The 26142-nt window shown below is 46.5% G+C and overlaps 1 protein-coding gene across 9 annotated transcripts in view; it reads right to left on the reverse strand.

The window, feature by feature from the left end:
• Positions 1-1358: 1358 nt before the first annotated feature.
• Positions 1359-26142, reverse strand: part of Dlg3 (discs large MAGUK scaffold protein 3) — a 51625-nt gene continuing 26841 nt past the window's right edge. For 4 of the 9 annotated variants that reach the window (XM_075958781.1, XM_075958779.1, XM_075958787.1 and 1 more), the window contains 11 exons: positions 25654-25768; positions 13592-13768; positions 12905-12980; positions 12070-12169; positions 8570-8611; positions 7340-7390; positions 6710-6811; positions 5921-6093; positions 5128-5237; positions 4739-4830; positions 1359-3537 (listed from right to left, as the gene is read on the reverse strand). In XM_075958781.1, the coding sequence (XP_075814896.1) occupies positions 3431-3537; positions 4739-4830; positions 5128-5237; positions 5921-6093; positions 6710-6811; positions 7340-7390; positions 8570-8611; positions 12070-12169; positions 12905-12980; positions 13592-13768; positions 25654-25768 (1145 nt within the window). In that variant the 3' untranslated portion in view covers positions 1359-3430. Of the gene's footprint in view, positions 3538-4738; positions 4831-5127; positions 5238-5920; positions 6094-6709; positions 6812-7339; positions 7391-8569; positions 8612-10247; positions 10294-12069; positions 12170-12904; positions 12981-13591; positions 13769-25653; positions 25769-26142 lie in introns of all 9 variants that reach the window. The other 5 variants (XM_075958782.1, XM_075958784.1, XM_075958785.1 and 2 more) reach the window with 3 other exon arrangements.

Genomic DNA, 26142 nt, shown 5'->3' on the forward strand with positions numbered 1-26142 from the left:
GCTGGGAACCCCGTTCATCTCATTGCTTCCTCGGCTTAAACAGTGCTTAAAACTAGGCAGGCAATGTCTCTTCAGGAAAGATTCTGGTGGCCATTAGCAGTGACTGTTCGATTTGAGCCCAAAGGTTCCTTCTCGGCCCCACCTTTCGTCTGGCTATCCAAGTCCTCAACTTCATTCTTTTGTGTCCTTATTAGCTTCATTCCTGGCCTCTCAACTCCTACATTTGCTTCAGGTAAAGATTTCACTTTCATTAGCTAATGTTCAAATTAGGATAAAGTTGGTAATTAGGGTTCTAACAAGTATTTTATTTAGTTATAGATAGGTATCACCCTTTGGATATTTTGAGTTCTTCCTGTTAGAGAAGAAGAAATTGAGTCAGGCCTGGCCTCAGTCAGCAGCAGACTTGGGAAGAGCCCGCCTGACTTCATAGATCCAAGGCACTGCTGGCAGTCAGGCCCCATGCGCTAGGGCCCGTTTCCCTTTGGCCTTCCCAAGTTACTCAGTTGTTTTCTTGTGTTGGGGTTTAATTTTCTCCAGCTGTCCTCCCTCTCGTGGGCCATCCACTGTGAAGACGGACTCTCAGCACAGTGCGACTACAGGCCAACTCTATTCCCTTTGCTCTTGCCAAGTGAATTTCCTCAACCCCGCAGAGCTGTTAGGGGCTCCCCTCTAACAACTGAGAATGTATGGAGGCAAGAGCTGTGCATGCCATGAAAGCCCACAAAGAGAGGAGGTGATCATCCCTCCTGGGGCTCAGCCCACACACCTTAGGGGTGGCCCAACAATTCAGGTTTCACTCTTGCACCTTAATTATGGCAGCACCACCTCAGGTTTCTTCCCACGAGCTGCCTGCATGGCATCAGCCATGGTCAGCAATACCTGCTTCAAGCACTTCTCCCAGTGTCTGAGGGCCACAAGGACGCCTGCCACCTTCTCCCCCGCGGCCCATGCTACCTCCACTGTGGTAAAGTGGTAGCTGGCAGGTGGCTTTCTCTTACCATTCTTCTCAGTTCCGTGCTGCCAGGCTGGCTCCTGCTTCTTTAGCATGTGTCTTTGTTATGGTACCATCTTCCAAATCAACCCAACTTTTAGAAAAGTATCAGTATTTGCCACCAAAGACATGGGCCCCATGTAGCTGGTGATGTGAAGGCAGCTTCTAGGTCAGGGTGAAGCCCAAGTACACACTCTTAGCTTCATTGTAGCAAAGGGTGCAGCACCACCCTGGGCCACATTCTTCTCAAGGACTGCCCGGCGAGCCCTCCTCCCCCATCTCTAAAAGCATTGGTCTGAGTTGTTCCTCCTGTTGTTGGGCCCCAACCACCCTCCTCGACTACTTCAAAAAGGTCTCTGAGCCATGGTTCATTGCAACTATCATTTATTAAAAAATATATGTCTCCTTGGAAGGAACACTGGTAAACCAACTATTATCATGCTTACTTTGAATCTTTGCTTTTCTTCCCTGGAGGGAGGGCTGAGCATTGTACAGACACGTCAGTTCCCATCAGAGAATCAACACTCCCTGCTCACCCCCCTCATGAGAGTCACAATCATCTGTCGCTTTATCCCTCTTTGCCTTCAATCCAGTGTACTGCCCAAGAGAAAGCTGCTGCCTTTTCTTTCTCCTAGATCTGGGCCCCACGTTACGTCACAGTTAGCCTCGTTATGCTGGTAGGGTACCTGTGACCAGAGAGAGTTCCTGAATGTGGCTGGTAGTGCTTTAAAGTGTCAACACCGAGTTGCCTGCAATGGTCCTAACCCAGGAGGGCCAAGCAATTCTATGTTCTCCCCTGCATCATCCCTCCAGTGTGGAGGTGAGGGAGGCACGTTGGCTTCAAAGGAGCACAGTGGGGTGGGGTAGGGCCTGGACCACACCTGCTGCCTGCACTGGCGGCGGGAGGAAAACTACCTGGACCAGTCACTGCCATCAGACTCTGGGGAAAAAAGCAACAAGATTTCACAGCTCACCAGTAAGCGAGTCTTAGCGCTACAGCTCAAATTTACAGCATTAAAGTCTACTTTCATCTTGAAGAAACAGTAAGCTACCAGCTGTTGGTGAGGGGGTCGGGGGGAGGGCAAATGGAGCAGTTGCAAAAGAAAAGAACCCAAATCCAACTCACTACATGGCTGGCCAAGCCTGGTGCTCTTTCACTGTCCCAGCACAGAGCTGAAAGGCAAGCACCCCGTATCTCTGCCAGTGGCCCCATGAAGGAACCTCCAGCTAAGTCCAGCATGGGAACTCTGAGCCTCAGCTTCTCCTCTCTGCCCTCACCAGCCCCTGCTTTCCCTCTGCTGACTGGATGGCCAGGCCTAAGTTACCTGCTGTATCCCAGGCCTGGCTCCTTCAGAACCTCACAAGCCTTGAGAGCACTGGCAAATAGGATTCTACGCATTCACTGAAATAGGAAAAGGACAATTTGGAGGAATGAGAAGGCCGACACAGTAGCACGACATGGTTTTGGTTTAACAGCAGCTTAGAAATGAACAAAAAGGAAACCTCTCATGCAGACACATCAGGCGGCATAAAACAATAGGCAATTTCATCCGGAGCATCATTAGCCATTCATTCTCTCTTTCTGCACAGGAACGACTGCCCTGCATGGGCAGCAACTGCCTTCAGTCAAGTCTCCAATTTCAAGCTCCCAGTCAAAGCCCCTTCTCTCATGCTGCAGGTCGGCCCCACCTGGAGCAAACCTTAGCTCTGAAGAGAATGACCAAATTCGAGAGAGTGCTTTGGTATAGCACTTACTACCGTTGTCAAACCCCTTCCCAACCAGGTGGAACATAAGATGTCATCTGATTGGAATATGAAAATTAAAGCATTTCTCTAATAACATAGTACCATTGATGGACATCTCCATAGATTTTCTAGTCCCAATGTATGTGTATATATATATATATATATTATAGAAGAGTGTATAATATATATATATATAATAATTTCTATATATTTTATATAAATTACATATATATATCTATATATAAATAAGATACTTTCTGTCGCCATTACGTTGCACTGTTCAGAGCTGCAAGCCAGCAGTACAGGGTAGAAATGCCCAGGAGCACCTCATCACGTGGGCTCTTTCGCTCACTTCACAAGCTGTGCAGTTGTCCAGAGTCTGTCTTTCCATCAGTCCTCTTCTCTTCGCTTCTGCTGGGTGTTTACGAAAACAACTCTGATGGATTTGCACCTGTGCTAGCGCTTGGGAAAGGTCCATGCAGGAATGGGCACAGTCACATGATGAGTGAGAGAGATGGCATCATCCCAAAAACTTAACTAAAACAAAACAAAACTTTTTAAAAAGAACAGGACTAGAAAACTCAAATTTTTGACAGTAGTCATTTGTTCTCCCCATGGGGACAGGAATGAAGAGGAAGGAGGGAAGAGGGCTTGGTTTTCTTCTGTTCACAAGAGAATGGTTGGAGGGGGTCTTCAGAGTTTTTCAGGGGATGGGACCCAAATGTAGTGCCCAGACTGGTCCTCAATGATTTGTTTGATTTTGTTATAAATCTCTTCCAGCGAGTCACCCTGTACAATGGCTAAAGTGAAGAGAGAGAGAAAAAGTTATCACTGTGGTCCATAAGCCTCCCCTCTATGCCCCAGCCGTCCTGCCTCTCTTATGACCAACCCTCCTGTAATGTCCCTGGGGATGATGGGCGCTCACAGAAACATGGGTCTGGCTTCTTGTGTTAACTGTCTAGAGTTGAGTGCAGAAGTGTAGTTGGCTAGATGCCCAGAGCCCAGGGCTGGACATCTGGCTGAACTAGGCCAGAGACAGTGAGACTAGCAGTGAACAGGAAATGCATGTATTGTGAAGATATTTACTGAGTACCCAATGCATGCCAGCCACTGAAGCTCCCATTGCTTTTGTCTGCCATGGGCTGGCAGCTTATAATTCTAAAGCAGCTTCACCCAAAGCTTTGGAAAACCCCAGTCATGCAGAGGAAGAGCAGAAACCACAATTTCTGGCAAAAGGCAGAGCTCCTATGAGCCATCACATCTGCTGTGTCAGGGGTCAGTTTGACAAACAAAGACAGAGATATGGATGCTTAAAAGAACTCCAAAGACCCATGGCATGTAAATAATTTCCTAACTTGGCTAATCCAATGATTTGAGCTTGAATTTATTCATTGCCAGCCTACACACAGCCAGTACCGTACTTTAAAGGGAACCTTCCCAATCTTTTTTTTTTTTTTTTTGGTTTTTCGAGACAGGGTTTCTCCGTAGCTTTTGGTTCCTGTCCTGGAACTAGCCCTTGTGGACCAGGCTGGCCTCGAACTCACAGAGATCTGCCTGCCTCTGCCTCCCGAGTGCTGGGATTAAAGGCGTGCACCACCACCGCCCGGCCTTCCCAATCTTTTAAGAACTGGCCTTCTAAAGTAGGTGACATGTGCACCACACGTGCAGACTGACAGACAACTTAAACACCAAACTAAGAAAACATCAACAAATATTTACTCAGCATAAAATTCAGGAAGAAAAGCAGGGAGGAAAAGAGTCGAAGGAACATGCAATCTCACAGCACAAGAAAACAAACAAAGCAACCTACAAGAGCAGTGTCTGGGAGTGGCCTGTACTAGAACCTGGCTAACTGGTGGCTGACAGGAAACCTGAGTGCTAGAGAAAGGTCTGTGCTCAGTGACTGGAAAGCTCCCCAGGCAGTTTCGCTCTGCTTAAGTCTCCCTGAGCTGGCCTGGCCGATCCCACAGACTCAGGAGCGCACGGACTCCTGGATCTTACCTGTAAAGTACTCTCCAAACTCTTGCTCCAGTTTCATGGCTTTGTCATAGATCTTATTTGCTTGTTCATATGTCTGCCGTCGGTTCATTTCCCTGCCGAAGACATAGAAGCAATGCATTTCTAAAAGAGCTTATGATTTAATTAACACAACAATGTTCTAGAGTTCCTAAAAATCTGCTAAACAGCACCTTAGAGTAGCGCACGGCAAACTCCTCCTCAAAGCCTTCAAGTCTAAAGTCCAACTGGGAAGGAAGTGCATGCCCAGGCCCCCAAACAGGAGGAACAGCAGGCACTCAGAGTTGGTTTCAGGCTTTCTCTGGGTCCTACCCCTGCCCAACACATCTATTTCCTTTCCTCTCCAAGGTCACCTGAGTCCCACGGACACTTACATAAGTGCTTCAATGGACTTGGGCTTGATGAAAATGGCAATGGGGTAAAGTTGTGCTTGCTGCAGTCTCTTTATAGCGTTGCCAGAAACATCTAAGATGCAGTGCTTGCCCTGAAAAAGCAAACCCATATCAGTTCATCCAGTCCCTGGCTACAGGGCCCCACCAAGAAATGAGGGGGTATTCCACACATCAACTGAGGGCCACCCAGAGAAGTCTTCAAAGCCTATTTTTTTTTGTTTCTGTGGCGGTTCGTCTTCGCTGTTGAATCAGATTAAGAAGTCCCTTGAGATTAGTGAAGCTCTCTGCTGTGCCTGTGAGGGCCTTCCCAGAAAGGATTAATTCAGGGGAAAGAACTGTCATCCCATGGCCTTGGAAACCCCAGATGGAACAAAAAGGGGGAAAGAAGAAAGCTCCCTATACAGCAGGTTCTCTGTGCTTCCTGCCTGACATGAGACAAGCAGGCTATAAGCAGCTCCGGCGGGCGTTACTATGCCCGCACTAACACAAGTGACTAGCTTCTGAAGCCATAGCCAAAATCACTGTTTCCTCCAAGTTGTTTTGTCACCGTGACAAGAAGTCTGATGAACACGGCTTCCACAAATCAGAAAAGGTCGCTGCTCCAATGAGAGTTGCACAACAGAGACATAATGCCATAACTGGGGGCTTGGCCCGCGGAGAGACACCATGGCTTTGGTAGGCAGTGTGGGAAGGATGTGAATGTGAGTGGATGCCAGGCCTGAGCATTTGTCTTCCTATGGCTCAAGGGTAGCCAGACCATCTCTTCTCTGCTTACCCTCTCTGCAACTGCACGAACTGACTGGATGCTGGTCCCATAGAGATTATCGTTGAACTGGCCTGCCTCAATGAACTTGTTGTCCTGAATATCCTTCTCCATCTGTTCCCGGGAAACCACAAAGTGGTAATCTTGTCCATCTACTTCATTGTCACGGCGAGGCCGAGTGGTATCTGAAGGGAGGGAGGGAGGGAAAAAGGAAGGAAATGATATGTGCCTCAAAGAATGATCTGGGCTATAAAAGCCCACTTCATCCTTTCTCATGGGAGGGACACAAGGCCACTACACAATTTTTCAGATGAATGAGAAAAAGCATTTGGAAAGAATTTTGTCTGGCCTATTTCTCTTCCAAACTCCAGATATTAAATACAGGGTGCCTGAGGTTAACATGGGTCAAAAAGGTAGAGATTCCTAAAACATGGCCTGGTGGAGGGCATAAAACTTGGCATGGGAGTTAGAGAAACCAAACAGATCATTCCTCAAACCACTTTGTATACACTTTGTGTACCTAGGTTTAATCCCCAGCACCACAAAGAAAAACCCAAACAATGATGGGCCTCCTCATTTGTAAAATCAATCCTGACCATCACCACCCAAACTTTTACTCTGGAGCATAAATCAAGCAGCCAAGTTGGATGTCAACCTACCAATCCCATCTACTGTGGGTGCATTGTTGCTACTTACTCTCTTCCAGGAGGTCCCCAAAGGCCCTGGTTCTAGACCCTGTCTTAAAGTACATACTTCCCAGAGTACCAAACCTCACTCCTCTGGGTCTGCCTGGGCTCTTACGTGGCACACAGGATCCAAATTTATGAGTGAATTCAGAGATCAGGTCATCATTGACTCGGTCCTTCATAGGGCCCAAGATGATCACAGGCCTGGCATAGTGAACTGGGGAGAGCACAAGACAGTGAGTGAGCAGAGGCCCCGCAGGACAGCCTGCCCCACCTCTGAGGACAGAGGCTCTGTGACCACCACTCAGACAAGGTGAAGCAACTATGCAAATTCTCTGGTTTTTAACTATAAAAACTTCAAAGAGCCTTTAAATTTGACAATCTTAGGTTCAGACAAGTCTGAAATCAGATGCATCTCCCTTTCCAACAGAGTCAGGAAAAATTTCCACACAGGTTCTTGCAAAGAAGATTCCCAGGGGAGGATACAGCCCCCCATCTTTACAACCACACTGCCTCCGCTGAAACAGACCTTCCCTTGCTTTCCTCAAATTCCGCCTGCCCTTTGGAAGGCGTCCTAGCAGTGTGCAAAAGTATGTGCAGCATGGCATATGCCCAGGGATGCTAGGGAGGAGCCAACGGCTGGATGTGCCAAGCTTCCTCCTCCCCTGCCCCCTAGCTACCCTCTATACTGAGCCCCATGACCGGGAGACTGGCACAAAGGCAAGACTCTCAGAAGGGGGCTTACTTTCTTGTCGTGTCACTGGCTCATATGACAAAATAGCATCCTCTTGTCCTTCTGCAACAAAAAGGGAAACACATTAGTCCTTTATGATCTGTCTGTACATAGTGCTCACCATAGCCCACACCCACCACAACAGTATCACCTTCTGTTGAAAAGAAGGCTAAGAAGCCATTCACCAGCCTTGGGCTGGGTGGTTTCATTCAGTAAAATATCACCCAATTTATGGACCAAGACCCAGAAGCCAAGAAGTCTCTACCAAACTATCCCAAGCTCTAGGGAACTACTTATAGGTACTAGTTGGTTATATTCAGTGGCCCCCTTATTCTGAAGAAAACCACAGAGAAGCTCCAAGCGATTGAAACACATCTGCCAGAGTCACTTTACCTGAGTCCACACACTTAGTTCAAGCGCCAAAGCTTCAGCCTAATGTCACCCCTTTGTGGGTCTATTTACCCACTTTACACATCTAGGAAGCATCTGGAAAGTGGGGAACATCTGAGCTAAGGCCCCAGTGCCCTTTAAGAGCAATGCTGAGCCTGCTCTCTGCTCATGGTGGACCCCATGCAACCTGGCAATCAAGAAGTCTTCCTAAAACAGTCACCAAGACACTTGGTGCTGGGTGCCTATGTTCCCCAAACTAGCAATGGCTTCTGCATGGAGCCACAGGATACTTGCTATGGGGCTTCTTCTGAGCCTGAGACTGACCGACTCGTGGGCGGAGTTCTTAAGACCTCTAGTCACCGCGGCTCCTCAAAGGCCAGTGTTCCAAAGCTTGTGAGGTTTGAACCATAGGCACTCCCAAAGCATACTGGACAATTCCCTCCTATGTAACCCAGTCGGAAGTTAAAGTGGTCCTAGGTGCCCAGAAAGGCAGATGGAAGTCAGAAGCCATTTACTTTTGGTCTCTGAGCAAATGTGTAAACCTGGCAGTCTCAACAGTCTACATGCCTGTGGCAGGGACCTGATCATTGGCAGTTTACCCTTCCCTCAATAGCCCAGGGCTGGTTTCAAACCAGATCCTGGGCAGAGCTATGGGGCTTATTCTCTCTCTAATCTACACATTCCATCCAACAAAGTGAATGAACTGGCCACGGCATCTCCAGGGGCTCAAAGTGTACATGGCTAAAAGGAGCAGCAGCCTCTGAGCAGGGATGGCAGCGGTGCAACAGCGGAATGATGATGGCTGGGAGACATGGGGGAGCTACAGGACATGGGGGCATGACACACACTTACTGGAACTGCTTTCGCTGTCACTGGTGTTGGATGTCACTCCCTCTGCAAGCCAACAAAAAAGAGACTCCAATTCAGAACACACCACTGAGAGGTCCCATGCAGCACAAACTCAAATGCGCCGGGAGAGACACTGAGCTGCCAATCAAGTCAGGCCACAGGAGGCCCGCCACATCCAGGCAACCAACTGGGAAGCAGAACTCCAATCCTGAGGTTCTGGCCATCTTCTCCATGTCCCCAGAGACCACTCAGTTTGCCAAGTCCCTCCATGGGCACTAGAAGGCTTACTCCCTTTCATAGCATTCTCTTTATCTGAATCAAGCCAGCTGATTTGGATGGCTTCCAAATCCTGCCTCAGAACTCATCTCCTAAGGCTAATGGGCAGGAGAGAAATAGGGCAGTCAAAGAGAAAAGTCTAGGCATGCTGCTGCTCACACATTTCCTCCCAAGACAGAGTCGCCAAAAGTACAGAATCGGGTGACACTCTCCAACTTAGAGGCTCATCACTGGATGATGGAACAGTCACCAGGCACACTACACTGATCTTCAGGAGGACCCATAGCCACCTTTCTCCCATTGCTGAGGAAAGCTTAGCTTCAGCAGTGGGGGGGTGTCTCTATCCACCACAAAACACATGTCAGATACATAGAAACAACAAGCCAGTAAGACTATCTGGAAGACAAGCCAGCCCTCCCATCACAGACAGTTGGGGCCAGCCCATCTTGGAGTGTGGGCGGAGAAATCTCAAGCAAAGAGCTGCATTCACAGGAGGCACAGACATGGCAGCCCTCTCAAAAGAACAGCAGGCAAATGGAAATGAGACACAGACACACCAAACATGGAGAGACGCTGCTCGTTTCAGCCAGGACCATAATATGCTGTGCCCACCTCCCTAAGGACTTGCTGAGTTGTCGTGACACATGGCTCAACCCTGAATAGCCCCCAAGGACAGTTACTGTGTCTTCCACCTTTATCTTTTACTGAGGGAAAACATATGTGGACAGAGTCCACCCATAAGGCTGTACTGTGGATGCGTGCAATAAGCAAGGGTAGCTTCTAAGGAACCTTCATCTAGGCCCTCCTAGTCCTCAATCTGGACTAAGTTCTAGAATAGAGATGTCAGTTAGAGCATTTCTGAGATAAAAGCACTAACTATACATGGACCTTAAGTGGTGCAGGTGGCCCCACAAGGCCATCTTGGTCCCTTAGAGATGCTCTATGGACAGCTGGCCTTGGCCTCATGGTAACACCTGGACCCCCTGGGACAGCTCAGATGTGGGGTTCACCATGTCTCCGGTTAGAAGGACTGGAAAAGCTGCATTTCCTAACCTTGACTTTTTGATGTAGGGTTACTTGGAGAAAATGCAAGCAACAGGTCCCCACCCTCCCCGGGAAGCTAAACATCAGCGAGCACGCACCCTGTTAACGCACCTAGACCCAGCCACTGAGCTCATGCCCTACCACTCAGAGGTGTAGGAGGAAAACACAGACAGGAATGCTAGAGATTTGTTAGAATACCAGGGACAATGGTATTGAAGCCACACACATTTCCTTCTGCCATGGGAAAGGGTCTCACAAACACTGCCCTCCCTCACCCTTTCACCCATATGCCCTACACCCTCACTCCCATGATCTCCACTCATGCCACAAATACAGTTAATGGTGTGTATGTTTGACTTACTCAGGTTCTTTGCTCCATAATAATCGTCACTTAACCCAGGGAAGTCCTGATTTCACAGACAGCAGGGACAGAAGGGGTACAGGAAGGGGAGGGAGGGACAAAAAGGAGAAAACCGGGGAAAAGAGAAAAAAACAGAAAAACGAGGGGAAGGAAGAATACAGAGGCAGGTGAGCATCAGCGATAGGAGTATAAAGTCCAATGAAGACTTAGAACTACAGTAAAGTGAAGTTATCTGCTGAAGAAAGAATAGCCCATGTCATATAAGATATCTGGCCCTGGTGCTATTTGGCTTGTGGCCAAAAGGCCTTGGAGTAGGCAGTCTTTCTGAGGTAGTCTATATCCCATATGCCCATAGCCTACGACAGGCAACACTCCAGGGCTTAAAAACACCTTCTTTGATCAAATTTATGTTGTAGAGGTCAGGTCTCTGCTTTGCCCCTGCAACACATCTCCCATTGGTGCATGAAAGAGACATGTCTATATGCCAACTGTGCAGAAAGAATTATCACCCCCTGGGAACGTGCCACCATACTACCCCAATCTGTCCAAGCCCTTCAAAGCAAACTTCTCTGTGGTGTGGTATCCAAAGCTCCCTAAACTGGGTTTCTGGAAAACAGGCACCAAAAAATTGCAACCCTATTGGCCAATGGGCACCCCCAACTGGCTAGGCCATTAAACAGTGACATCTCCCCAGGCTAGGCTCCATGAGGAGGTTCTGGGCTTATTTGGTAAACTATAGCAACATTATCTCAGATCTTTGTCTCAGGTTCCCACTGCTCATGAGCAGAATCAACCTCCTCTGTCCCCTGCCACTGAGCAAGCCCAGGACAGTAAGCCTTGGTCTTCATTTGGACGAAGACACCTTGTCCTATCAAGGTTATCCCAAGTGGCCACAACCCACACATATCACAATCATGAACTAGGTGGGCCTACTAGGGGACATTTTCTAACCAGAACTAGTCAGTCTCCTGTCAGATCCCACACTCCTGGATGACAAGATTGCTCCATGAAAGATGGAGGAGTGATTGGTAAATGAGAGACATCTACAATTCACAATGTCACAATGACATGAATGAGAACCTACTGTACAAACCTGACATGGTATTTAAGGTTACTGTCAGAGCAACTAATTTCTGAGGCATGTGGTAGGGTAAGATGATGTATCAGGATTGAATTGGTTCCTAAAGCAGCCTGTTCTACCAAATTAGCCTCGTGTTTCTCAATAAATCTTTATTTAGATAATGCTGAGCAACAAACACTTGTGTCCACATCAACTCATGTGAGCAGGAATATTTTCTTGTGGTAACTAATGCTGCATAACAGGAAGCCTGCCATGAGTCACGTGGGTATCCTTACACTTGCATATGTGTGTGCATTCCAAAAGCAGCCCCCAACTTTAGAGATCTGGGGAGGGACAGGCTCTTCTCTTAACAAGCATGAATGAAACTGCGGGAAAGAAAACATAAAATGCGGGAGCCAGGAGAGCAACACTTAGTTCCTTGATCTTGTTCTCCTGAAAAACCATTTTCTAACCCTGACCCTAGCTGCAAACCATTCTTTATCAGCACAGCACAGCTCTGTCTCACACTTCCAGCACAGGTGCCTGGGCCATCCTCAGAGCCTCCGACACTGAGTAAGTGAGGGGCTGTGCAATAAGCCCCAACATCTCCCTGTGCAGTCCAGGTTCTAGCCTGACTAGAAGTAGGCAGGTGCGCGCAGACAAGTACTTGGTGGCCACCGACTCCTTCTAAGGGAAGGGGCAACTGAGGACGAGAAGACAGGGCTGTGAATGGTCTGCTCTCTGGACTCTGCTGCTACTTACGTTCCTGTATGCTGTTCTCCTGGGCCATGTTTTCTTTGCTCTTGTAAAATGGAAACTTTCGAGAGAGACGAAAACTCTTTTTACGTTTCGTTTTGATCGACTGTGAAAGAACATGAAGATGGAGGGGGGGAAGGACAAAAGAAAAAAAAACAACAATGGATTTTAAAGCATGCAAGAAAAACTAAAATGGAGACAATGATGAACTAAATAAAAGACCATCTTCCACAAATGGAGTCTATGAGATTAAATGAAAGTTGATGTTAAGAAGAGAATCATGTTTATAGGAAAATGTGGTAGGGATGTTAGATGCTCTGCTTAGTCCAGCATCACTCACTGGCTTCCTACAGAGTAAAGGTCACTGTTGCCTCCTAGACACAGCCCCAAGGTGGCACTGACACAGTCATCTACTCCATGCCTTTCTTCCCTCTACTGCTTCCCAAGTTCATAAGAGAAAATGATGGGAGAGTCCCCTTGCCCTGTGTTGTCTGGAGGCAGGCAGAAGCTCTGGGGCTGGCCCTCGGCAAGATGACAACACCAGGTTCTGCTCAGGGTCTCCATAGCTCTGGCAGGGTCTGCTGCCAGGGAGACAAGCACAAGTGTTTTCTTCCCCACCAAGTCAGCCAGCTCCAACCCTTCCAGAATCAGTCACCCAACAGCAGGGCCACACACTAACTGGGCTTTCAGTGCTCCCGCTGCTTGCTGAAAAGCAGGCAATTTCCTAGCAGGACAGAGCCAGCCCCCTGAAAAAGACAGCCTTCCATGCTTCCCAGTTCTCCCGCCTCTCACCCCTCTTTACACCTTGGCTGCCTGCCTTGGCCAGGGGGTCCCCACTTACCCGGTTAGACTCAATCATCCCTGTCCTGGCATGGAACTTCACAGTTTTCAACCGAGCTCGCTCTTTCTTTTCAACCCTGTTTGGAAGTCAGGAAGTTTAGTTATTGCCAGCACATGGGCTCAGCAACCACACTGGCTCATTCAGTCAATACCATGTCCCAAGTCCTGACTCTTTCTAAAAGGCCTAACAAGGCCTATACAATGCTCTCAAGGAACTTACAGTATGACAGGCCAACAAAGATAAATAACAAAGCCTGAGCCGGGAAGTGGCGCGTGCCTTTAATCCCAGCACTCAGGAGGCACAAGGCGAGCCTGGTCTACAAGAGCGAGTTCCAGGACAGGCTCCAAAGCTACAGAGAAACCCTGTCTCAAAAAAACAGAAAACAAAAAACAAAACAAAAACAAAACATCAAGCCTGGTAAGCTGGAACACAACTGATTCCTAGTACTCCGGAGGCAGAGGCAGTAGGATTGCAACAAGTTTGAGGCCAGCCTAGGCTAAACAGGAAGTTCCAGGCTAGTCTGTGCTACAAAGTGAGACACTGTCTCACAAAACAAATAAAGTAACTAGAGAGAGAGAAGTGGGGGGTGGCGACGACAGAGAGAGAGAGAGAGAGAGAGAGAGAGAGAGAGAGAGAGAGAGAGAGAGAGAGAGAGAGAAGGTCTTGCTAAAAACCTTGACGACTCACCTCTTTTTACTGGGGATCACACCAATCTGCTCACTCTCTCCATGTGGAGTCACCAGCCGTGCTTGCCACCACTCATCATCAGAGGCATTAATGACGTGCAGAATGTCACCATAAGAGAAACTGAGTCCCTGACTTGGCAGGCAGCTGTCGCGGGTCCGATCATAATCAAACAGGGCCCTGAAACACATGAGAAGTGAAGAGATCACCCCACCCCTGAATTCTGGGAGGCTGGCAGTCAGACAGGAGAGGAAAGAGAGGCAGCCCAATAACAGCACAGACAGAAAGACCCCGTGAGATGGTAGCCTTTCAGTCCCCAGTGAGTAAATATATACCTGCTTTTCAAAGAAATACCCTATTCCCGGTGAACATAAGGGGAAATTCTTTCACACATTCTATGTTCTCCCAGCTTCTAGATACACAGTAGCAGCCCAAAGTAGGACCTGCTCAGCTATCTACTCTCCACTCTCAAATGCAGTAGGATGTAAGAGCAGGAGATTTGGAAGCAAATATAAAACAAAGCTCCAAAATTCAGGTCTTGCGGAAGCTAGCCTCTCACCAGAGCTTCTTGCTCTGGAAACAAACACACCTGAGTAAACTATCCATCCCAACTTATAGTAACTCTGAGTGTGTAGGGCCAGCACAAATAGGGGACTTCAGTAACAAGCTCTGATCAAAAGCCCTTTAATTCTCAATACATACACTACAACAATAAGAGCAGAGGCAGAGGCCAGCAGACAAGGTATTTGGTCTATAAGGTCTTTTCCAAGCTCTATGTGTCAGGACCAGACTCAATGCATTTGAAATTAACTGAGTTCCATGCAACCTAAAGCAAGGCAGGCATCTGTCAGCTGTTCTACAAAGACCCACAAGCTGGAGCAACCTAATTCTAACTGATGAGCAATACATAATAGCATTATGAGCTTCAAAATTGGAGAAGAACAGAATTTGTATTAAGTACACTTTAGTTTAGAAGTTTGGAGGAGGAGCAGAAAGATGTCAAAATGAATCAGGAGTTGGGTATAGTGGCCCAGGCTGGTAGGTCACAGCACTGGAGAGACTCAGGCAGAAGGATCATGAGCGCATGGCATACACAGCGTAGTGGTTTAAATGAGGATGGCCCCCATAGGCTCAGAGATTTAATGCTTGGTCTACAAGGTAGAACTGTTTGGGAAGGATTAAGAACTGTGGTCTTTTGGGAGGGGATGTGTCAACTGAAGGTGGGCCCACACTATTGCCAGTTAGCTCTCTCTGCCTGCTGCTGGTTGATCAGATGCAAGCTTTTAGCTACTGCTCCAGTGACATGCCTCCTTTCCTGCAGCCATGCTCCCCACCATGATGGCCATGCACTGACCCTCTGAAACTGTAAGGAAGCCCCCAATTAATGCTTTCTCTTATTAGGTGCTTGGTCATGGTATTTTTTCACAGTAATAAAAAAGTAACTAAGACAACCAGCAAGATCCTGTCTCACAAATTAAAACCAAAACTAAAGCCAAACAAAAGAATTAAGGTAAAGTAGAATGTACATGTATAAGAAGGCAGGGTTGACTGGGTAGAAATATAAGGCATATTTTAGCACCCAAAAAACAGGGCTTGCTTGGCCTTTGCTAACAACAATAGCAAGCTGGGGAACATAGGAGAAAGTAATATAAGTATATTTTCTAGAATCCAATAATTTGTCAGCTTAAAACATCTGAAGGTTTTACTAAAACTTCATGACATCTTCCAAGATAAGCTCAGGCACTGAACAACAGTAAACAAAGCCTGATCAAAGCCAGGAAGAAAGGCGGCACTTATCGATGCACATTAGGAGCTGTACTGCTCGCTTTGTTTGTAACCACAGCGTGTGTTCCTTTTACCATTTCCAAAAATGTAAGTCGATTAAAGAAGAAATTGAGAAACAGCTCCACTAAGTACAGGCTTGAGTCTTTTACTTCAGGAGAGGCTCTAAGTTCCCTGGCAAATAAGGTCAAAAGTTACATAACTCCAAATTCCCACTAAAAAGTAGCACCTGTTCCATCTGGATTTTGTTTGACAGCTGTATGAATGATGGGCAAGCCTAGACCAAAGACAGGGATGGACAATGCTTTTAAGCCGCAGCTTTGTTAAGGACACAGGAACATGAAATCTCAGTTTGAAATTGTAACTTATATATGCAGTTACAAACCCAAAGATGAATAAAGAATTTCCTTTTCTATCAATCAGGGCTGCCAATGGGAAAATAACTCAGCAGAACATTGGGCCCTCCAAGTTCACTTTGTCCACTTTCCTGTCTAAAGGGGGGAATTTCTTACACATTCTTGGAGCTTCTTTCTAGCTCTAGAGCTTGCTGAGTCTGGATCTTTCCTTCAACAATTCCTTGCTTTGTCCTGATTTTGGTCTGTTTTCCAAACCCATGATATGGCCTTTTCCTTTAAGTCTACTCCTCCTCTTTTCCTGCTGAAATTATGTTATGCTAAGAACTAGAAGGCATCCTCCTAGATGAAGGTCAGACCCAGCAGTACACAGGACAGCATTCTGCACTATCAGATCAGGACCCTTAAATGTCAAAAAAATGTCATGAGGTCTAAGTCATAGCCAGGTATCTTTAAAAATACACACACTAATTTGCCATATGGCTATATCTATAAAATACCATTCCTTCATTATTTACGTACATTTGGAGTATTCTTTCTGCAGGCATTGTGTTAAATAGGAGAAGCACAAAACAATGTTGTGCTAGGTTTTTTCTATTTGCATTTTGGATTGACAGAAAAGAAAGCTCTTAATTAATCTTTAATATTCTTAACTGAATGGCCTAGCAGAGCGTGCCCTCTGACAGAGGAGCACAGCACACTGAGTGTGGTGCAGCAACAAGCACAGAAACGAGGCAAAGCAAAGCCTAGAGCATTCCCAGGGAGTACACAGTACCTGAGAAGCAATAAAACGGTATTGATTTTTGAATAGAGTCTCAATAAAGGTTCAAGATTTCCAAAGGTAAAGATAGGGAGAAAATAGTCCCTCTAGGCAGAGTAAGCAAAGACCAGGAAGGAAGAAATAAAAGGTATGGGCAAGCTTCATCATTGCATCCATATCTGATTGGGTCACAGTGAAGAGCAGCTGGACTGTCCAGCTGAGGGGTGTGACATTCACTTACTAGGCCTGTGTAAGCCACTTCATTGCCTTGACTTTTTCATTATCATCATGTTATGCTTTCATGTGGAAATGAACACAGCAAAGGAGAACAAGCCAGGGGATTAAAGTCAATCTCTCACATAGCATGCTTCATGTAGCCAAAAAAGGTATATAAATTAAACCTTAATAAACATTTAAAAAGATATCAGCAATCATCTAAGATCTTTGAAAAGCATGCTATGGGCTGGAAACATGGCTCAGAGGTTAAGAGCACTTGTTGCTCTTGCAGAGGACCTGAGTTCTGTTCTTAGCACCCACATGGTAGGTCATAACCATTCATAATGAATCCAGTTCCAGGAGACCGGACCCCAGCTTCTGACCTCCACAAGCACCAGGCACACAATGATACACTTATGTATCTGCAGGCAAAATACTCATGCACATTAAGTCTTTTTTTAATCTAAAATTTTTTAAGAAAAAGCATGCTAAACTGGGAACATCTAACACGGCTGCTGAAGAGAAGGGAGTCATTTTCTTCCATGCCACTGAGAAGTTCCCCAGGCTCCAGTAAATAACTCGCCATTCATGCTCATGCAAGCAATAATAATTAACCTCAGTGGGTCACAAACAAAAGGGACGAGAGAGGGTAATGGGGGTGACAACTGACCAAAATACATCTCTCTCCCTCTCTCTCCTCCCCCTCACACAAATATATCCTTATGAAATTGCCAACGAATTGAAAAGAAAATTGTGGCCTTCTATCAGCAACTTCTATCAGCCTAGAGTCCTAAAAATGTGATGGTCCAAACCTTTTATTCTAAGCACCTTCTTCCTCCATGACCCTCATAGTTCCTCCTCTCCACCTTTAGCCTAAGGAAGTTAAGATAGATACTGGCCCCCTTTTAAGTCAAACTGAATCACTGCCACAGAACTGAAGTTTACCACATGCAAGGCCCAAATGACACAGAACCATTTCAACATCTGATTCAAAGAGACAGCAAGAAAGAAAAAAAGAAAGCCAAACCTTTGTCTTCACACACCTAAAAAATGACATAATAAAATGATCTGCCACTGTGTGTGTACACAAAGAAGCTTGCCTGTGGATGTCTGTGTTGAAGACTAAAAGACTGAGAAACCCCCCACCTTTTTTCTCTTAACTTTTTTTTTTTTGGTTTTATTCAAGACAGGGTTTCTCCGTGTAACAACCCTGTCCTGAAACTCACTCTGTAGTCTGGACTGGCCTTGAAGTCACAGAGATCCACCTGTCTCTGCCTCCCAAGTGTGGGGATTAAAGGCGTGCACCACCGCCATCTGGCTCTTCTTTTTTAACTTAAGAACTTAACTTCTTCCTCAATTATTATTATTATTATTAGTAGTAGTAGTTGTTGTTGTTGTTATTCACAATGAATGTCACAGCACATTGTGGAGATCCCAGAACAATTTTGTGGGGTTGGTTATCTGCTTTAATTACCCTTTAGGTGGGATCCAGCCAATCAAATTCAGGTCATCAGGCTTCAATGGGAGACACCTTCCCCCACTAGCCATCTTTTTGGCTCAATAAAAAGAATTTTAAGAAGTTAAGGTTAAGTTAATGATCAGTGATGTCACTAAGAAACACTATGTTATGAAAGACCAAAGCTTCCAAAAATATTCCCACTCCCAAATCCATAGCCACAGTGTTCTGTGTACACAGCAGAAGGTGACTTCCCAGCTCTGACCATGGCTGTGTATCTAAAAAGCCCCAAGGAGAGACAGATCCTGGGAACCCCTACAACTTTCCAATCATCAAGGTCAAAGCAGAAAAATATTAAATTGTTTAGAGAAGAAGCTAAGCAATATGGCCTAGGAAAATAAATAAGAGCACACAACAAAGAAGCCTTTGGTGCTGTTCCATCAGCACGAGAAGGAACAGAGCTTCCAGGAGTGTATAACTTCAAGCCCCAGACTGGTCTGTAGCATACCAACACTGAAAGCCACAGCTTGCTTCTCTAAGGAGACAATGTTTCCAACCGTCTTGAAGCTATATTGTTTAAGAGGTGACCTTTTAAATATCCATAAAGAGATCTTGCATGTGCCCATCCACAGGGGTAATATATATTCTGAGGAGCACTGCCAATCCTCATTTCAGCTGACCCTTCTCTAGTGGAAGGGAAAGCAAGGATATAATCAGCTCTAAGCAAACAGATTACCTAGCGAAATTCTTTGCAGTTCAGATCTTAAATTGTGAAGCTTGAGTATAAAAGATCCAGAGAAATCATAAGCACCTCGCACACCCACTGTGGCACCTGAAACTTAACAAGCCAGAATACAATAAAAACACAACTAATTGGAGGGAACTGGTTAGGCAGGTTTCCCAACACAGAGCAAACATTTTAGTTCTAAGAGCCTCAAAGGCAAGGGGCTGCTTCTATAGAACTCTCTTAGGATCATGCCCATTTCCTGACCTACTAAAGGCCATCTGTCTTGCCTGGGTTGTGTGCCTTCCCTCAGTCCCCTGCATAAATCCTCCATGGCCCAGCCCAAGTTTCTCATCCCTGCTTTGTGATCCTGCTTCTTAATCCATTCCAGGCATTTGGTACCAACCTTCCCTATTTATTGCTATTAATTCTCCCATGATTCCTTTTGAGTTTTCATAGTATTATCACCAAGAAAGCCATTCATTCATTCATTCATTCATTCATTTATTTATTTATGTGTATATGGCCAGAAGAGGGCACCAGACCCCATTACAGATGGTTGTGAGCCACCATGTGGTTGCTGGGAATTGAACTCAGGACCTTTGGAAGAGCCATCTCTCCAGCCCCCAAGGGGCCCCTTCTGAGTGCTTGTGAAGTGGATGAGCCCAGGCCATCCTACAGATACCCTCAAATTATTATCCCTTCGTGTTCTGCTGTGCTTCCCTTCTACTGCACCTGAGGCCTGGTGCATTGCTAAAATGCTATGTATTCTAGGGCACATATAATCCAAAGACTGAATAGCCCATCCATTGCCTGGTTGACCTAACACAAACACAGAAACCCATAGAGTCCACGCCAGTTCTTGACCTTGCTACAAAGTTAAAGGTTCCAGCAGCTTCCAAGAACATCCTAAAATTCTAAAGCCAAACTTTCAAGGAGACACTCATAAGAGTGTCTATGTGCACCAAATGTGGCTAGCAGAGTCAGTCATCTTGATGCACCTTCCAAAAAGGAGCAGGTCAGGGACTTCATCTCTAGTCTATCTAAAAGTACCAGGCCCTAAACAGGCAACCATGAAACTTAAGAGATATTCAAGGACCAACAACTCACAATAAGAGACCATGCAGGGCTCCCAGACCCTGCAAATGATGGGATGAGCAGGATTACTAGCACTAGCTCTTGGAACCATGCAGTTCCAGCACCACTGGTAGCACTGGTGACTTCCATATATTACTGGTGCTTTTAACAAACCTGGGTGTAGTTCAGCAGTAAACTACTTGCCTAGTCCATGTGAGGCCCTATATTTGACCCCTAGCCCTCCAAAAATAAATTAATATTGTTGCCACTCCCAAATTCTGTCAGACAGTAAAGCCTGTCAACATTTTCTTATTAGCATTTTCATCTACTACTGAAACGTATTAGTGAATAAACCAAGCTGGGCTTCAACGAACACTACTGGGTAAAAGTATCCTGCTGTTGATGGAAGAAGCACCCCCTAGTCTTTTGATGACCAAGCCAATATCCTAACATTGTCCCATTCAATGGAAACTACAGATCCCAACAGGATCTCCATTTTCGAGTGGGAAGAAGGCTGGAAGATGGCCAGCCAGGAGGCCAAAATTCCTAAACTGCCAGAATGCTGTCCTGAGGCAGCAAAGACTACAGCCAGTCGAGGCTGCACAGAATTTCAAAAGCTACCTCTACAGTCGCACTTACGGAGCCTCCTGGCAACCTTTAGAGGCCAAGGTCATTCATTCATTCATTTATAAAATCAAAGTCACCTCTGGAATGCTAACCTAATTAGCAGTTTTGGTGGGCCTTCACAGACAAATGGCCTAAATTAAACACCTAGCCAGCACATTGGGAGCCGGTGGCATGACAGGTGATTTCTGTAGTCTCTACCAGTAAACACTGCAGTAGCAGAGCAAAAGCCCTAGGCTGGGCAGGAAAAGGCTCTGCTTATCACACTCACCCAATAAGAGATTGATTATTCTAGTACAGTAAAGAGTGGAAGCCGGGCGATGGTGGTGCACACCTTTAATCCCAGCATTCGGGAGGCAGAGGCAGGCGGATCTCTGTGAGTTCGAGACCAGCCTGGTCTACAAGAGCTAGTTCCAGGACAGGCTCCAAAACCACATAGAAATCCTGCCTCGAAAAACCAAAAAAAAAAAAGGAAAAAAAAGAATAAATGAACGCCGGGCGATGGTGGCGCACGCCTTTAATCCCAGCACTCGGGAGGCAGAGGCAGGCGGATCTCTGTGAGTTCGAGACCAGCCTGGTCTACAGAGCTAGTTCCAGGACAGGCTTCAAAGCCACAGAGAAACCCTGTCTCGAAAAACCAATAAATAGATAGATAGATAGATAGATAGATAGATAGATAGATAGATAGATAGACAGACAGACAGATAGAGTGGAAAGGCCTTTCTCATTAAGTTCCTGGTGGCTTTACACTGTTATCTTTCCTTCTTCCTCCTGCGCCCCTCTTCAAAACTCCCATCTCCCTATGGTTAAAACAGTTGCAGCTCCCAGGGTTTCACCTTGTACAGCCTCAGTGCAGCTATGAGAGGGAGTTACCTCCTTCAAAATAAGCTCTGCAAACCCATGCAAACAGGAGGGAGATAGAACAGGGGGGAGGGAAGGTACAGGGGAGGGGAGGGAAAGAGAGGAAAGAAAAAGGAAAAAGTGTCAAGAGGGGAAACAGCAACCGAACTGAAACCCGGAACTGCAAAGTGCAGCTGCATCACCCTCTGAGTAAAAGGCGAGCTGGAGGACAGGCACAGACGGCCACTTCCCTGAATTTACCCCAGCAACCAGCTCAAGTTATTAGTTCTGTGCTACCGCCTTCCAGAGAACAGGAAACATAATGTTTAGCTGCTCCACTGATGTAAAAATAAGCGTCAATCATGGCATAAAGTGGCCATTCTTGAGCATTCTAACTGTTAAAAACACATTTTGTACCAGACTTGGTGGCAAAGGCCTGTAATCCCAGCTACTTGAGATGCTGGGGTGGGAGGATCACAAGATTGAGGTCAGCCTGGTTCACACCGTGAAACTCTCTCAAAGGAAAAGAGGGCTGAGCATGTAGCCCAGAGGTAAGAGGCCCTAGGTTCAATCAACCCCGAGTACTAGGGGGGAAATACCAATACCAACTGACCAAACAAACAATAGCAACCACAACCAAAAAATTCACTATGCAGTGACCTGAGTCTCTAGAAGAGGTAGCTAGGAATGTATTTTTACCAGCAACCCAGCCAATTCCCATCAGTCAGTGGGCTGGGGAAATTTAAGAAAGAATTACATTTTATTAAAGGTCAGTGCAACTCAGTTCCAATTTAGGAACAACTTAGCAGCCTGAGTCAAGCCTCAGTTTTCTCATATGCAAAATGGGATCATAATATAGCATTATTTAAAGGATTTTTGAAAACATTTCAAAAGAATAACAAAGGTCATGAAGTATGGTGGCTGAAGATACCAGTGCACTACGGAAAGCTTCTGTGCAGAACAGGCCTAGAATACTGCCTTAACTTTAACACTGCACCACCCAGGGCAAAAGGTCACCCGGGCTCTTGTATAACCCCTTTAGTGACCAAAAAAATCAAGTATCTTCTCTCAAAAAAGCAGTCCATTCCTTTGCAGACTTTCGATTATGAGCATTCTTCCTTACAGTGAGCTGAAATATGCCCTGGGTGACAGAACAAATCTAATCCCTTTTCCACATGACAAGGTAAGGCAATTAACTTCAGCAGCGCTGGGAGGAGGGAGGGAGAAGAACCTGGTTTGTTGGAGCAGGAGGTGAGCGGTTTTAGTTTGTGCATATGTCCATCAGGTTGTGCGGGCTGGAGGTCATTTCTACAACTGTGTGATGGAGAGCTTTGGGGGGCAATGGTATTGCCATCTCAGGACAAGAGCCAACGAGGTGTTTAGAGACACTGAGCAAGGTAGACAGAGCCTTTGAAGCAGCAAGCAAGACCCTTGGAGAAACACAGGTGATGAAGAGGTCAGACTGGTGCTAAAGAACCAGTGAACCGGTCACTGAGTATGGCGGCCGAGGTCACTGCTGATCTCTGACAAGGGCTCCTTTGGAGCCTTCCTGGGCTGCTCAGAAGGCCTATCACCAGGCTGAAAAGCTGCTCTCATGTCATGCGAGGCCACTGAAAAAAGTGATTGGAAGAAGTGGCAGCAGAGAGTACAGATGACTCCAAACTTTCCCAGTCTGGATGTTAGGAGGATAGGCTTCTGCAAATGATATTCCTTTGTTGATATTTCTAGGGGCAACACTGCCCAAGACCGTGTTTTCTGGAATAAGAACAGTGGAGAAATCTATTCCTCAGAAAAGTACTTGGTATGCAAACATGAGGGCCTAAGTTCAGTCCCTAGCACCTGCAGAAAAATGCCGGGCAGGACGGTCCATGCCCATAATCCCAGTGCTGGGGAAGCAAAGGCAAGAGGATTCCTGGCAGCCAGCCTGGCCTACACATGCACACACAGGTATGCAAGCATACAGTTGAGCGCACATACACACAAAGAAGAACCCCATTTTCCTCTGTTTAAGCCCGTATTTGCCCAGTTCGACTAAAGAACTTGCTTTTCTATGCAGTCATAGTAATCTTTTAAGGAACTAGTGTTTCCTACCACAGAATGCAGTGAAAGAAGAGAGGAGGTAATAGTTTAAGGAACTATTGGTATGAATAGAATGCTTTTTTTTCTTATTAAGAATGTAAGAAACAAGCTGAAACTAGTTGTGCAGGCCTGTAATCCCAACTACTCAAAAAGCTGAGGCAAGAGGACCATGTGGGGCTACAAGGCGCTTTACAGGCCAGCATGCATATCTTAAATTTTAAAAATTAATAAATAACAGGGGCCGAGATGTGGCTGAGTGATAGAGTTCTTGCCTAGCATGTGTGAGACCTTAAGTCCAAGTCCCAACATAGTTCCCAGTCACCACCGCCACCAGCCACGAAAGAAGCCAGTGTGTTCACATACAGAAGAAAGTACAGTAGGACTGTGCCAGGGACAGAGGCAGGCAGACCAACGGGCTAACCCAGGAAGGGGCTCCCGCTCCCAGCTGTAACCATAAAACATCCTTTCTCCCCTGGTTGCATCTAGTGATCATAAGCAGTTCTTATTCTAAATCCTATCTCCTTTCCTCAGAGGACACAGTTATCTAGGCAGGGTTAGGAGCGGATTGTATCAAACTGCTTCACCAGCAAGGGCGTCCTGGTCTTTCCCTTCCTTCCCAGAGTCCAGCTGACTGCATGCCTTGCCTGAGCCACACAAGGGTGCTCCACATCAAGAGCCAGTGCCCGGTTCCCTACCCAGGCAGGGACAGCACTAGCAGAGGCTAGGCGGAGAGGAGAGATCTAAAAATAAAGCTCTCTGAAGGAACTGTCTTGCCTAAAGAGAGCTTCCCACGCACACTGGAGTGCCACATCTGCGGGGGCTGGAAGCACAGAACGGAACAATCCTGACCAAGTCACATAAGTATTCCCCACTTTTGGGGGTAATAGCACATGATGGTTCCCCCCATCAGAGACCCACTGCCCATGTTGGAGATCCCAAGCAAGGGCTTTAGTGACCACCAGCAGGCCTTTCTTCTCCAGGAGGGAACCTGGGAGGATGGCTGGGCCTTGCCAAGCCTCTCTTCTACCCTTTTCTGCTGCCAGCAGGAGGCGAATGCAGCAAATGCTCTCCACCCACAAAGAGCAGAGTGCAGGGTTCACTTTAGAAAAGAGCTCAAAGGGCTCTAGTGGGCCTCAGATGCACAAAATGCTCCCTAGGCTGACTCCCTGCAGCAGGGTCAGTGATAACCAACTGTGGAAAAAGAAAAGGAGCACGTGAGACCTGCAATTAGCATTGACATCAGCTAGCTACCGTCATTTCACACCCCAAGGACACAATAATTGTCACGTTACCAGGCAACTGGCCTCTCCTTCCCGCCTCCAGCAAGTATCAGAGGCCACCATAAAATGTTCAACCAGTTAAATAAGCCTGGAACTACTTCGGGCTCTGGGAAGTAACCCCACCACCTTTCTATAAGGTGTCTGCCCTGTAGAGCTACAATGTACTGGTGGCCAGATTTTGCTCAATAGCCCGGCAGGAAGGAAACTACCCTAATTCTAAGAAAAGTTCAGTACCCCCCTTATCAGTCTACCAATTGAAGGTTTTGTACTTTGACCCCTCAAGGGTCAAAAACTCAGTCTTGACAATGTCACCACATAGCTTTCATCAGTTAGTACAGTGTGATCATCTGTCCCTGCCTTTCTCTTCTTAGGGAGCATACACCATCTTGTCCTATGAATCACATGCAGCGGGTGGAGAGAGGGGGATAGAAACACAACAAAACATGCAGAATACAGCAACCTGCCAGCTCTTTGGTCTCTTAAGAGACACTGTACTAGAACACTGTGATAACTGATATGCTCAAACACAAACCCTTGTGTCTATCGTGACTATATGGAAGTGGAAGGGGATGGGGATGCTAAGCTTTCCCCTGAAAGCACCATGCTTTGAATATTCAAGTGTTATTTGAATGCTGACTAGCAACAATCACCTAATAGTTGTACAATTAGAGCAAACTGAACATTTCCCGTACTGACTGACTCATTCATGAGTGAAGAGGAAGAAACCAGTTCACAGAAGGGAGGAGATACTGACCATAAAATACACAGCCTGAGCACACAGTGCAAAGTGTAGTTTTAGTGCAGGGAGTACACAAGCCCCACCCTACCAGTTAGACAAGAAAGGCTAGGCCTGGCGCTCAGAGGGGCAACTTACCTGACATACAAGGACCTCTTCTCACTGGTTCGGAGAGACCCAGACCCAGAGCTCATGCTGCTGTTCATCATTTGTTCTCGCAAGTCATGTATCTTGGATTCAAAGCGACTGTACTCTGTCAGGGAGACAAGGGGAAAGACGGGAAAACAATGAACCCAAGGAGCTCCCTGGGCCAGCACACCCGCGGCCACAAAGCCAGGAGACTTAGCTTCAAAGCAGCCGGGAGGTGGAATCTTTGCTTTGATAAGCAGAGTCCCTCCCCCAGGTTGAGAAAGACAGACCAACCCCCCCCCCCCAGAGAAAAAAGCACCAAGAAAAAAATGTTGCATTTGGGCTTGTCAAATGGAAACTGCTTTTATCTGCTTCAAAATCTCACTGATCTTTAAAAAATAACAACTGGAAAGAGGTTCCAGGGTAGCCTTTATAATTCTTTAGAGCAGGCACTAAGGCCAAAGGAGAGCAGATGGGCAAGGAGACTTTCCCAAAAAG

This window comes from Microtus pennsylvanicus, chromosome X (genome assembly GCF_037038515.1).
Source record: "Microtus pennsylvanicus isolate mMicPen1 chromosome X, mMicPen1.hap1, whole genome shotgun sequence".
Classification (NCBI taxonomy): domain Eukaryota; kingdom Metazoa; phylum Chordata; class Mammalia; order Rodentia; family Cricetidae; genus Microtus; species Microtus pennsylvanicus.